At 42.6% G+C, this 14,116-nt stretch overlaps 1 protein-coding gene across 5 annotated transcripts in view; it reads left to right on the top strand.

Annotated features, from left to right (window-relative positions):
- The first annotated feature begins 481 nt into the window (after positions 1-481).
- The window catches only part of tnrc6c1 (trinucleotide repeat containing adaptor 6C1), a 43,205-nt gene continuing 29,570 nt past the window's right edge, over positions 482-14,116 (top strand). For all 5 annotated transcript variants that reach the window (XM_076753275.1, XM_076753278.1, XM_076753279.1 and 2 more), the window contains exons 1-3: positions 482-536; positions 7,033-7,135; positions 8,583-8,604. In XM_076753275.1, coding sequence (XP_076609390.1) covers positions 7,073-7,135; positions 8,583-8,604 — 85 coding nt within the window. In that variant the 5' untranslated portion in view covers positions 482-536; positions 7,033-7,072. The remainder of the gene's footprint in view (positions 537-7,032; positions 7,136-8,582; positions 8,605-14,116) is intronic.

Consider the following 14,116-nt stretch of genomic DNA (forward strand, 5'->3'; position numbering starts at 1 on the left):
TTGATTAAATATACTTAATTACTCACCACCACCGATTTGGCATCACTATAACACAAAATGACACTATAACATCGGTATGGACTATCATTGGTTTTTAGTAGAAATTGTGCCCTCTATTGGTGTTAAAACAAACCGCGGGTTTCATGTTGCAACTGCAAGATGTTATTACATTTATCCCCATACGGCAATTTACTTTTCACGTGTAGTTCATTAACTTATAAACTTGCTTACTTTCTTATTTAGCGATGTGATGGCAGAAAGGGGGAGGCACGAGGCCACACGGCTGCAAGCTCGAGCACATCAGTGCAGAGTGGGGAGTGATGGAGGGGCTGCAGTTGTCATGGAAACGCCGGGGGTGGAGCATTAAGAAGTGGGACCAGTTTGTTTTGTTATTGAAGGTCACGTGGCAGTGTGGGGCCCCTCCCCCCTCCCCCAGCTACCACCGATTCAACCGTCTCGAGCTGCTGCTCCGGTCAGTTACTACAAAATGGCTGCAGAGGCTCCGCCGCCAACGAGAACCTCCTGAACGCTTCATGGTAGGATTTATTAAGATTTTTGGGCGCCCAGCACGACACAAGTGCACCCTGCGGCTTTGCAGATGCGGAAATATGCGGAATTTATAAGTTAAATGTGGCAGCTGTGATGGGAATGAAAATATTTTCAGCTCAGCCCACTTTGACATCAATGTTTTCTTCGCTGCGAGTGCTCTTAATGGCAGTCGGTGACATATGGGTCCTTATTTTAGTTCGTGCATGGGATGCTAGCCTTAGCACGGGTCGTCTGGGTTTCTTTATAGTGGCTTAATGGTAACGTTAACTCGGACTAGTTGACCTAACCAGCGCAGTGGCTTCACAGTTCAAATGATTCAAGGGCACCCTGTGTTGTTGCTTGTTGAGTTGTCGTATTTGTAGTAGCCTGGCAGGTATTGGTTGAACGCTTGCTGTTGCACTGGTGTGTGGGAGAGCTGGCATGGATATCGTTGCAGCTCATTCTCGCAAAACATGCTCCACGCTGCAGAGAGAGCCGCCTGGATCTAACATGCATCACCTGATTGGCAATAAACGCATTAGCAAGCCGAGTTTAATCACAGTGCTCATGTCCCCATACGGTTGCTGTTCCAGTGAAGAGATGTTGCCTCTGTGTCCTTATCCATTCAGCCATTTAGTCTGTAGCTTGTCGTTAGATACCTGCTGGCCTTCACTTTCAAAGAAGTGTTGAAGTGGCTACTTTTCATGCAGAAAATACAAATGCTGAGACTGGAGACGTTTTAGCTACGTTTCATTACTTTAACATAACCTTGGGGTGGTTGTAGAAATTGCTTAATAATTTCTAAACTGTATCTGTTGCAAATCTAAGTAGGCAGTCGGTGGTTTGAGCATTAGCCATTGTAAAGCTTGAGATATGATGCATCAGTGATTGGTTTCTCTATTCCCTTCACCGTAGAGACGACCACCATTGCCCTGCTCCTGCTGTAGCTTGATATCCTGCAGTGACACACAGTCCTAATGGGGAATGCAGTGTGTACAGACTGGGGATGCCAGCACCCTGATGCATGTAGAGGGCAGGCTGACGTAAGCTTTGAGGCCCACTGGTTTTACTAATGTGTTAGAGTCCCTAATTTGGGCCTGGGCCTGGCAAGGGATGAAGAGATGGTGGTGGAAAAGGGAAGGGGGCGGGGGTCTTTTCTGTCCCTGCCGGGTCAGGGGCCCCAGTCAGCACCCAAGCCTCTGAAAGAGGCAGTGTGTATTCACAGAGAGGCGCCAAAGGGGGCTTGATAACAAAAACAGGCCACTAAATACTGTGATTACTATAAAGTTTAGGTCACAGCCTCACTTTCAGTTCAAAACTCTCGATGGCTTTTTGCTTAGCGCTGGACTATAGGGCTGAGGGGCTTTTTGCCAGATTGTGTCATTTGGTTTGGCGGGTTGTTTGGTGTCAGTGATCAGATGCTTAGCTGGAGTCCTCAGTGGAAATGATGAGCTTGCATTCTGTGAATAGCAGTTTATTGCTGCTAAAGACACAAGTTTATGTTTTGAAGTTTTTTCTTTTTTCTTTTTTTTTTTTTTTACGATAGTTGGCTTGAATGCCAGTTTCATTCGCCCTCTGTTGGTTTTCGATTGCTCTACAGGTAAATGTTTTCACGGATTACTTTAAAGCTGTTAGCTGTGCTCCTATCATTTTCAGTATTAAACTAATTCTAATTCTCTGTAATAGGATGTCAGACTCTTGACAGTAGTTTTAGATAAATGCTACTTTAAAGCATTTTCCTGATTGTTCTTTACAGAAATGAAAGTCAGCAGCAGAGCACACGATCGGTCTTAATGTTGCGCAGATTTAATCTGAGCTCTCCCTTACGCACAGGCTGCTACTTCAGGCACAGGCTTGATTTTTTTTTTCCAATTTGTGAAGACAAATGCGGAGACAGAGAGAAAGCTACATGATTGGAGTTTCATTAGACATTTGTTGGGGATGTTCTTTGATCAGTTGGACCAATAAATTTTCAGCTGGGCTCCTGAAAGTGGTCCCATTACTTTTGGAGCAGACACTGACATTGGGACTGGAGGCAGTTCTTTTGGAGTGTGTCCATACAAGTTATTTTAGGGCCAGTTCAGAGTGCCAGGAGTGCAGCATAAGTTTCTCTTTTCCTTGTAGTCAGGTCAGGTCAGAAAGCATTAACATGACCACACTGAGAATAGCTTCAAGTACTTTAGAGAGTGCAATCCTCTTTGCAGAGCACAAGGACTTTGTTAGTGCTTAGCCAGCAGTTTCTTAACCCTCACACAATTTGAAAGCCAGTACTGACTAACTTGGTCTTTTGCTTTTTGTTGTGTTTTTTGTTTTGTTTGCGTCGTGTGTCTGAGGTTGTGCATTTGAAAACCTGTCGAACACTGTGGCATATCAGACATTTTTCAGAGCAAGGTGAAAAAGCAGTGTTTCCCTAAAGTGTCATTGCGCAGAAGAGCAGAGAGGGCTGCACATTCTGCCATAGCAGTGGCGGCTACTGCTGTGGTTGCTAGCGAGCGTTCTCCAGAGGGCTCGCCGTGCTCTTGTTTGGCTTGCAGCGATGGCATTCCTGGCTCCGTGCCCAGCGACTGCCGTCTAGCACCCCTTCCCCCATCTCTCACACATGCACACAAACCAGCCCCATCAGTCGTATCCCCCTCATCTTCATTGCTCCAATGTGGAGCAGCGAGGCATTTACATATGCACAGTTCACCTCGCACACATCGACTCCCCACTCTATTCTACAAAATTTACACCTGCTTTTGTTAGACCGTCCTTGGTCTCTCCCCAGTCTGACTGTGTTTTTTTCTTCCTTTTGCCTTCCTTTGTCAGCAGAGTGAGTGTCTGGTTTTAAGAGGGATACCAAGCTCTAATCCTGTTGTTCCGACAGGAGGGTGTAATTCCACAACAGAGCTGAGCTCATTGACCTACGTCCTTCATATCGACACAAGCTGTGCTTTCCGGCTACAAATGGCTGCTCATGATGTAGCTCAGCCCGCTATGACGAGTAAACATCAAATGAAAACTACGTTGTTGTAGGCTCCTCTGCATGATTTTATTTATTTATTTATAGAATGAACTTTGGGCTATCATTCTTTTTTATAATCGACATTTGATAAACGGGCTCCTTGGAATTAGCTATATTTTCAAAAACAGTAATATATGGGGGAGTCTGCATCTTTATGTGATGGTTTAATTACAGCTTTCTCTTATGCCTATTCACATAGTGCCATTATATTACCAAAGGTGCTGCAGCTCCCAAATCGGCAGGAGGTACCATAACTGCATCCTTCCATCTTAGCGTCAGTCAGCACTCTGAGTCCAAGGGACGCACATCTGTCCGAGCCAGGCAGATGTTTAGAAATGAAACGGCAGCCCTCACTGAGAGACACTCTCTCTGTCCTGCTCAGGGACCAAATGTTTCTTAAACTGAAATCATTTTGACACTTTGCTCGGCACTCACTCTCTTCATCCGTGTTGGAGGCCGTCAGCAGCTCACATTAACTGGAGCATCTCTCTTATCCTCTGATCCTACATGACACAAGCCCCACTGATGCCTTTGAAAGGAGCAGCACCAGCTATATTTAGCATGGCAGCTGCACCAGCAGGTTCCACATCCAGCCTCTTGGAGGTAAAAATAAGTGTTAATGATGTGAATTGGTAGATATGTGTATGAAGGCGGTGTGTTTTTGTGTTCAAGTAAATTCCTATAACCTAATCTGATCACACAATTGGGCCTTCACCAGGCCTGGAGTGTGACTGGATTGGCTGAATTCAGTTTTCAGATCATGCAAACACTGAAGGCATGTGCTGAGCTAGAGGCTCAGAGCTGGAGGCCCAGTGAGTGACATTGTCAAAATATGATATATATCTAATTTGTCACTGTCGATACTTATTGATAGTAGTTTAAGTTTATATACTAATCAAGTGAAAACACTAAAACCTTGGTGAAATATTCAGTTCAACTCAGTTTGTTTGCTGCTTTAGTTGATCACCTATTTGGATCTGTTAGCAGCATTAGATGATTCCCAAAGACTTTTTAATGATCTTTTTTGCAGCAGAATGTGTTAAATGGGATTTGTTGTCCATCTTAACTCCAGTTGATGTACAGTTAATTCAGAACAGATGTGTTTGGTGCTGTTTTGTAACTAAATCACATCTAAATTACGTCGATTAAGAATATCAAAATATTTGTTGCCACTGCTGGGTACAGTTGATCTTCAACATGTAGGGATACTCCAGTCAGGGTTGCAGTTGCCTGTATAGTTGTTTATGTCTTTCTCTCACTGTGTGATTTTGCATGTTACTGATTCATTAGCCATTTGAAATTATATAACAGACTCACTAAGGTTTCCCTCTAAGACATATGATAATACCAGTGCTCTAGTTTGATTCCTGACTTACTGGACTATTTAGATTTTCCCCATGTGAGGGCAGTGTTAAAGAACAGATAAAGATGTGTTGTGGGGTCTGATCTTTGCAGTGAACGGGAGGATTTCCCTTGGTGACCCTTTGTCACCTGTTTGCTTGTTGCAGTCTGAGAGCAGAGGTGACCGTGGGCTCTGGGAGACGGTGGCAGCAGCTGCTGTCATCAAGTTCACAAAGCTTGGCAAGATCATATTGGAAAAACTACTGTACACTTCAGTCAGGTTGCAAATGTTATAACCTACAGTGCGTATGCACCATTGCAATTATAAGCATCAACATTAAACATTTGTTATTTTATTACTCACACAGTCTGTGTGAACAATACATTAATGTCATCTGACATATTTATATAAACTGAGGACACTGCACTGCACTGACACATGTTGACTACTTTCAACCTTTAAACCAGTCACAGCCCTTTATATTTTATGCCCCTAGCTCAACGTTTCACTACCATTCCTTGTTACTTGTAGAAAACAGTAGTGAGTTACTGTATCCAGCTTTGAACCTCAGGTGATAGTTTAATCATCTTGATTGGGGCCAGTGAATTTCTCAGCCAATGCCGCCAAAAGGTTCTACTAAGTTGGTCTGTGCTGCAGAAAATTCTGACCTCTTCTAAACGAGTAAAGCTTGCTAGATGTTCCCAACCTTTGTCCAGTATAATCCAGCAGTGCCTCTTCTACTGATTAATTTCTGTCTTGGAAATGGTTCGACATGTCATATGTTAGGATGATTTAGGTGGCAGCCTGGAGTTTGGTTGCTTTCTTAATTTTCCTGTTTTCTTTGTGAATGGAAAGAAAATGTTGTCACTCCACGATAGACAGCACACCACTCCAGTGTCAGTAAAAACAATGTTTCATTATAACCTAGCCATTAGTGTAACCTCAGTTGAATTTACTTTCCACTGCGGTTGCTGTCTTGTAACTTTTTATAAATGGTCTTCCACAATTTTGGTCGAACTTATTGCATTTGACATCAAAGGTCAAAAAGAGCTTTCAGAATAGGGAAAAAGGACACTATTGTGTTTTGTTTGTTTGTTTTGTACTACTCAAACACAGTCTCCAAGCCCTGACTCGGTCGCTTAATTATAAGCTCGGATTCTTGCTTTAGTTTTTGATGCTCATCAAAGTTCATCCTTCATCTTGTTTTTCTAATTCCATCATTGAACTCCACAACCAAACATATTTCAGTGCGGTGCTTAAGGGCGCTGTCTGTCTCCACCTGACTGCTTACCAGGGCCTCAGGGAGTCCTTGTTGCCAGGCAATGGCACACAGTGCTGTCGCCTGCAGCAGCATAGGCATGGCAGGAGAAAAGGCTGAGGGTTTCATGTACAATTTCACATTTAAGACTCAATGAACTTGATGCAATTTATGTATTTTTCCAGGCTGGTTCCTCTTCTCTCAGTCCTTAAAGACCTGCCTCCAAGCTTTTTTTTTTATTTCTTTTTCTGTGTAGAGGATTAGGAGATAGAGTAGCTCTCAGCTGGATGCACTTGCACATAAACCAGTGGGGCACTGACAGGTGGTTTTCAACAGTTTTCCTCTCAGGACTGAGTAGAGAAGGTGTAGGCTATTGCCAGGTAGCTGTAGAGACTTTGTCAACAGATAAAAGATGTGCATAAAGTATTGTGTATATTGTTTTTCTGTGGTCTGTGCTCACTTTCGTTTTATTGGGATCTGTCGCCCCAGCTGGGTGGGTAGACTGAAGAATGGGGGCCATGTCTCATTGGCCCCACTAAACCAGACCTGCAAGGCCTCCCTAATGGTTTCCAGAGCCAGCCCTTAAGACCACCAAACTAAAACACACACACATGCAGAGTCTGCTCAGTTCAAAACACCACAGTCTATCAAGAAATATGCTGCTTAAGAGTGCAAAGCAAACCCTCGTTCTTGTGTCTGGTGGTTGTATTAATACTAAAAATGTCATCTTGTGTGTAACAACGCTCAAGGAGAGCAACAGTTAAACAACAACACAGCTAAATAAATGTAAAGAAATGACTTTTGCAGGTGCTCACCTGTTGAGGCACAGTGCCTTTCTATTCAGTTGCTGCTTGAGGTAAAAACCATGTTCATCTCGCTCTCTCTCTTTTTGTATTTAAGCTGTGAGAAGAAGCAAAAAACACGAGAAGAGAACCATTTGATGGAAGATAAGAAAAAGAAAAGGCAAGAAGAGAAGAAAAAGAAAGACGCTGCTCAGAAAAAGGTAAGCTTGTTGCAGGCCTCTCATTTGACACAGACAATTCACATCATCTTTTAGCTTTAATTGCCTTTGCCTCTCTTTTGCCTCGATCAGAAACATCATGGTAAGATACTGAATCCCTTTTCAGTGTTGGTTCATGCACGGCCAGCATTTTCCAGCAATGAAAAGAAATGCCGCCCGAGACAGTCCATACTTCCACTTCCTTTTTCCTCAGTCAATCAGAGACGAAACCTCTGTAACACCGTCTGTACTATTTTAAATGTTAGCTGGTGTGCTGCACAACCAAACGCAGCTGTCATGTATGCTCCAGTGTTTCTGCTGCAGTTGCATCACATCAATCACATGCATTTTCTCATGTGCTTTTCCCCAGAAGCATTAACCCAGAGCTTTATGTAGTTGTCATCCTCACCTTAATACTGCATCCATCCACCTCTACCCCTCCTCCTCCTCACCTATTCCTTCAGTGGATCATCTGTTTTAGTGCTAGCTTAACAAGCTAGCCTTATGCACTCAGTAATGCCTTTTATTTATCATTGACCCTTCTTGTCAGTGCTGGTGAAAGTATGTTTATGTGTGTTTCTTAAAGGGAAACTTTGCCAGTTTTCAAATAGATTTGTATCATTTCACTGTAGGTAGGTCCCTGCTCATTTGTGGGCATAAGTCCTGCTGCCTCTAGGATTGTTGTTCAAACCACATGTTGTTCTTCAACGTTTTTGTATGCCCACCTTCACAGACACAAAGAGTATGTAAGTCAGATCTCTCTCGAATCAAGAGAGGGGCAGCGCACCAAGCACGGATCAAACCGTCAATACTAGACAGCATTGATCAAATATGAATGAAGATTCTGTTTCTGCATTGCATATTTCTCACCTCAGATGTCTTCAGAAACATGTTTTCGTGTGAACACGCTGCGGCCATATTGTTTCCAGTATGTCACCCACCAATGAGAGCATGCATTCTGCTTGTTGTATGTTTTCTAGCACAAGGGGTTACTACCGTCCTATTTCTATATTCTCTCTGGTCATTTTGCACCAATTTCAAAAATATTTACATCTTTGTATTGCACAGACATCCCAGTTTTATGAAAAAAACATCTGTCCAGCACTGAAATGCTCTTTTAATATATGAGAGTAGCATTTGTGTTATCTATTTTACTCCCTCTCCAGCTACAAGCCCAATGAACCCTTTCACCCTGTCGAGCAGTAGGAATGAACATGAACCTCTTAGCATTTCAATAGATGAGCAAAACCAGCCCCTGAACATTTTGTTCCGATTGCCCTGGCTAGTTTCTCCAGCACTGTGGCGCAGCCGGTGAGCCAGCCAGTGTGATTCAGATGCAGATGCAGCATTAACAATTTTAACTTATATGTGAAAAAGCTGCTTATTTATTCATTCCAAGTTATTCTGAGTCATCTTTCTGTTGCTAATGTTGTTTTCCTCCTTTTTTCAGGCCACAGAACAGATAACCAAAGGTGAGTTGTGGCTACTTGTATTAAACTTTTCAGTGTATTCTGCCAAAGTTCAGTCCTTTATTAAGTATGTTTTTTTTGTTTGTTTGTTTGTTTTTGACTGCAGTGATGAATTCTCATTTGCTTTCTTGTGTTAAAACATGCTGCACATGTGATAACACAAGATTTCTCAGTGTGGGCAAAGTTATCTGCAGTGACCTTTGCTGAGTTTGTGACATGATGTTTTCAAACAGTAGGGAGACATGTTGTGTGGGTGTGTTAAGTTGCCTATCCTCATAATTAGATGAATAACTCGTGCAAGATGGCTTTTCTTGCCGCAGAGCCTCAATTTGCCCTCTGTTCACTGCTGCACAATTTGATTATGAAGCGTTTTTTAATAAAACATCTTAAACTCAAAACATTAGCAGCAGCCAGGTGGTCCATGCTACCTGAGCCAAAATGAAGGCCAGGTGCCCGTACAAGACTAATAAGGAGCGTTGGGATGGTGCAGCTGCTCCTCGGGCCTCCCTGTGGGCTCCTCAGGCATACCTAGGAGTGTAGAGGTGAGGAGAAATCTCAGAAGAGAAGAAAATGGAGTAAAAGAATCACAAAACAAAAAGACAGGTGAATGAAGTTGACTGAAAGGTGACTTCTGTGAGGAATAGTGTGCTTAACATGCATGTTTTGAACTCCTCCTGTGGCAGCTGCAGACCCACTCTTCACTTTGTCTCCCCAAGCCAATGACCTTAATGACCAGAGAGAGGCAGGTAGGCAGCGCTGGACAGTCAACCAGCCCAGGAACAGATCTCCTGGTTGAGATGAGCAGGCAGATGGGAGAGGGACTTAATGTCTCACAAGGGATGGTCAGGGCGAAATCTGATTAGAACTTCTGCTAGACTTTGGCAGCATGGTCTAAATGGCAGCAAGAGAACACAAGAAGTCACACCTAATTACAGAGTGAGTGTCTTCGTGTTTTTGTGCCTAAAGCTGTGTTCAGACAAATGTGTTTGTGTGAGTTTGGTGGCTAATTTTGTGAAGATCACTAAAAAAAAAAAAAGAGTGAGTTGACGTGTGTTCTCTTCTTGTGGGTGCATACAACTGTGGACTCCCCATCATCAAGGGTCAGTGCCTTGACCTTCCACTCTGCCTGAAGGATGAGTTAATGAGGCTGTAATATCACAGAGGTGCCCCCGCCCCGCTTACTCCTCTTGTCTGAGTCACCCTCAGCCCCTCACAGTTTGTTGCACTAATGAATGCGATCTGGGTTAGCTGTGTTAGTATTCCCTTTGTCTCTTATCTACTTTGTGTTGTTTCACAGCATCCACAAATTGACCTATATACTACGCTTTTCTCCCCATCTTCAAACTAGGCTGTGAGATGCACAATTATTTCCTTGGCTGCTGCTCATAACAGCAACATGCCGTGACCTTATTTTACTGTGATCTTCACCCCCTTAAATGTCACACTTGACTTTTTAGCACATGCTATATATTTGTGTACTCTGGTGTGCTCATATCCACCGTCTTGTATCACTTATTTTTGTAGTATTGTTGAGTTCATACCTGAGGATTAATCAATTAGTTGATTTGATTGGGAAGATGTGAGTTATCATCTCACCACAGATACATTTCAGTCAGAGTTGCAGAAGGATCTCTTAAAATCTAGATCTCATTTCATATCAAATAATATTTGTAAATGTTATTGTGATGCCAGAGATGTGTTTTTTATGTTTGACATCTAAAAGCTTATTCACCATAACAAGACCATAAAAACAATAAACTCACAAAAAACTGATTTATTGATGAATCAATCAGAGGCACATTGTCTCTGATACTAAAGCAGAGTACATTGGGAACTAATTAGGGAACAGGGAGAGTGCTGAGGCTGAATAAATAGGCATCCATACACAGGAGATCCCTGGGAAGACCCTAAGCACTACAGTAACATTATACCACCTACTGTCTGGTCTGGCAGAGAGGCCCAACCTGAGACCAGCGGGAGGGAAGGTGGAGCAGAAGACGGTGGGGAAAGAGATGGGGGGGGGGGACTGTTGTGGTTACATTTGTGCAAAAGTGTAGTGAGGCAGATGCTAAAACATGGTGCCTGTGGTTGATTTCAGAGGGCTGGAAAAAGGCATGTGAGAGCAAAAGGAACAGACGGAGCCATGTGAAACTGTGAGAATGCACAGCAGTTTCCTGTTTGCCGGCATCAGCTGAGGGGGCCCTTTGTAGGATACTTCTACTGGCTCACTCCTCTGACACACACACACGCACTCACTCACTCACTTTACCAGTCACCTTATATCATAGGCAAACACAAGAAGCATATGTTGCATTTTGTGCTTGTGAAAACACGTATGTGGTTTGGCTCATAGCTACTCACAAATACTACACAGGCACCTCTGCCTCACTGAAAATGTTATGAATTTCATTAGCAAGTGTCGCACATTCACCTCCAGAATACCTATAAGGGTGCTTGGTACCGAAAGTTGTTTGGTTCAGTTAAAACAGTCTGGTGTGTTTGCCTGGTTAGTGTAGTTTGTTTGGGCCGTTCTGAAAGCTGTCGAGACAGTGTACATGACAGTGAGTCTGAGACAGCCTGAAAAGGAGGATCTTGGTCTGCTTCCAAGCTGAATCCAGTGCATTTCATTTTGTGGTTGAAAAGCAAAACGGACCGTCCACAGGAATTTATGATAGTAGGTATGTGATTTTTAGCATGAATTCAAAGGGTGAACTGCTATTAAATCCTGAGCTTGAGGAAGTGATGCTATAAGATATCTCAGGGTTCCAACACATCCTGGAAAACCTGGAAAAAACAATTTTCCAGTCCCTTGAAAACACATTGAAAAATGAGTGACAAAGTAAAATATCCTGGAAAATCTTGTGTTGTCCTGGAAAATTATTTCACCATTCTCCCATTTTCCTGTAGCTGAGAATTAACTACAAGACTTTTTCTCAGAGCTCCCCAAAACAGATAACATTGTTATTTGAAAGGGCTAAGTTGTGTTTGGGATCATATTCGTGTTCAAAAGGTTGTTTATGGGCGAGAATATTTTGAATAGGCTGCTCTTGGTCTTTGTTGTGAAAGTGCTGTGAAAACACCTCCAAGTCGTGTTGTATGGTTGCATATTCAGGTTGGATGTTTTACAATTTAAGTGGCTGAACTTTGCATAATCTAAGTTACACTATCCTACAAATGTAAATCTTAGTCACTGTTGGCTGTTAACTATAGTAGTTTTTGTTAGGTTTATAGGTTGATTTTGCTTTCTTTCCAACCTTACATTTTGAACCCTTGACTGACCCTTGACCGTTCAGGTGCCAAAGTTGACTCTCTTCAGTGACCTGAATTCGATTTTCCTCTGTGTGTCCATGTAGCGCCGATGATGTCCAATCAGTAGCTTACCTGTGAGCCCACATAACTTCAGTTTCTTCATGTTAAAACCTGCACTCAAATAAAGTTTGGTGGCATTAATGTAGCTTTTGTTCACAAAATCCATATCACAGCCCTTTGGCATGGCCAAATTTTTACATGGCCATCAGTGGAATATTGGTATTAGTATTTGTCATCCTCAGTTCACTACTTCTGCTAACTCATGTCTGTAGTGGAGATGTTGTTTGTTACCAATGTGTCACAGTACAGGTCATTGTCACAATAGAGTCAAACCTTAATAATAATAAGTATTGGCCCCGTGATAGCTATTGTGTACTATACCAAAGGCCTTCTGCCATCAACAAGCTGTGCTAGAGTTAATTTGTACGGGTTAATGAGCTATTGTATTTCTGTTCATGCTGTGCATTTATATCCCTATCAAAGATAGGGCACAACATACATACACATCAAGGCACACATTTACATAGCGCAATAAAAGATAACATTATTATAAAGTAGTGTCGTGGCAGTAATTTCATAACAGATTAATTTGCCATTTCACATTCACTTAATTACGCCCAGCGCTTTGTGTTGGAGAGTCATAAATTGCGGTGTGATCAGGGGGAAATTTATACCAATGTGCCTCTTGTCATCGTCACCGCCTCTTCTACATGTCTTGAGCTTAAATGGATGCAGCAGTGGTGATTATAAACCACATTTTTATAGAGCAATGGAGGTAACAGCTGGATTCTGCTGTTGTGGAGTGTTACACTATAAATTGTGCATATAAGCTTATTGTTGATAAATTTATTGTCACTTCAGTCATTTAAATCATCATGAACACAACTTTCAGGTGGACCTGGTTTGGACGCGAGGTCAGCCATAAGGGCCACACGGATGTTAAAGAATGACAGTAATCTGGTGACTTGAATGACGGCCAATCTATTTTTTCTTTTCTTTATCACGGTTAAGAGAAAGCAGTTAGCAGGAAATATAAAGGTGTGTGTTTATATGACGTTTAGTGCTCTTATAAGCTGTGAATTAAAGGATGTTATGAGAATTTGTGGAGCTGTAAAGGGAGCTGTGATGTGGAGGGATGATGTATTTGGTTATGACAGAGAGAAGCTAGGTTACACAGGGCTAATCTACAGATCAACAGAAAATGGACCATTTTTCATTGCTTGCATGTAAGAAAAGGTTAAGGATTTATTCCGACTTAGAAAGTTTGAACAAAACAAAATATTTAACCGTAAGGGTTTCTCGTTTCTGTGTGTGTGACATTCATCCTGAAATGGCAGCCTCTTGCAGTCTCAATCATTTTGCAGTGAATTGTGTTAGCCAAGCATGTGCTGCCCAGGTCAGGAGGACAGGACGTTCCACTCTCTTTCACACATCACTTCCTCTAAATCATAACAGACAGTGGAATCTGGTTTGCCTGCAGCTGTTGGCACAATAGGCCAGGGACAGGGGAGTGAGTCCAGAGCTGTCCGTCTGTCCTCCACCTCTCTTCTGAGAACAGCGGGCATGCAGGCAACCCTCCTCTAATCTGTGATCCAGCTCCTATGATGAGACGTCTGCATGTTGAGAACAGGCTAGACTCCACTGATGAGAGAGCTTGTTGCAGGTGATGGTAACCAGCAACCAGCAATGTTGACTTCAAGTGTATTTTACCACTCAGGTGTGTGATTGTGTTGCATCACGTAGCTGCGTTTTGATAAAAGCTCTGACCTATATAGTCTTGTGTTCTCCACACCGTGCTGTCAGACATCAAGTGCTTTTTAAAAAGCATTTTTGTCTGTGTTGAATGTGATGCAGCGAGGGAGGGTTTTCCCTCTTAAATACAGTGTCATATTAATTCACTTCTAATTAAGCCCTTTAATCTTCTCTCTTGTGAGACATTTTAAAGCCCACAGGAGGAAAGAGATGGAGAACCCTAAAGACATGCCTCCCTTCCTTGCTCATGATTCGTTGATACTCTTTCTGCTGCCTCCGCTTTAATAGACATCTGATAAGGATCTAGGTATTTCCATGTTTCCTTTTAGACTTCAATTAGTGTAGTGTACTGTGAGACTTGGCCAGCAATATCAGATCTACAGTACACTTGAATTACAGTGTGCTAAGGAGATGGCGTGCATCATGGAGAGTTTATTAAACTTTGATACACATG

Source organism: Chaetodon auriga, chromosome 16 (assembly GCF_051107435.1).
Source record: "Chaetodon auriga isolate fChaAug3 chromosome 16, fChaAug3.hap1, whole genome shotgun sequence".
In the NCBI taxonomy this organism is placed as follows: Eukaryota; Metazoa; Chordata; class Actinopteri; order Chaetodontiformes; family Chaetodontidae; genus Chaetodon; species Chaetodon auriga.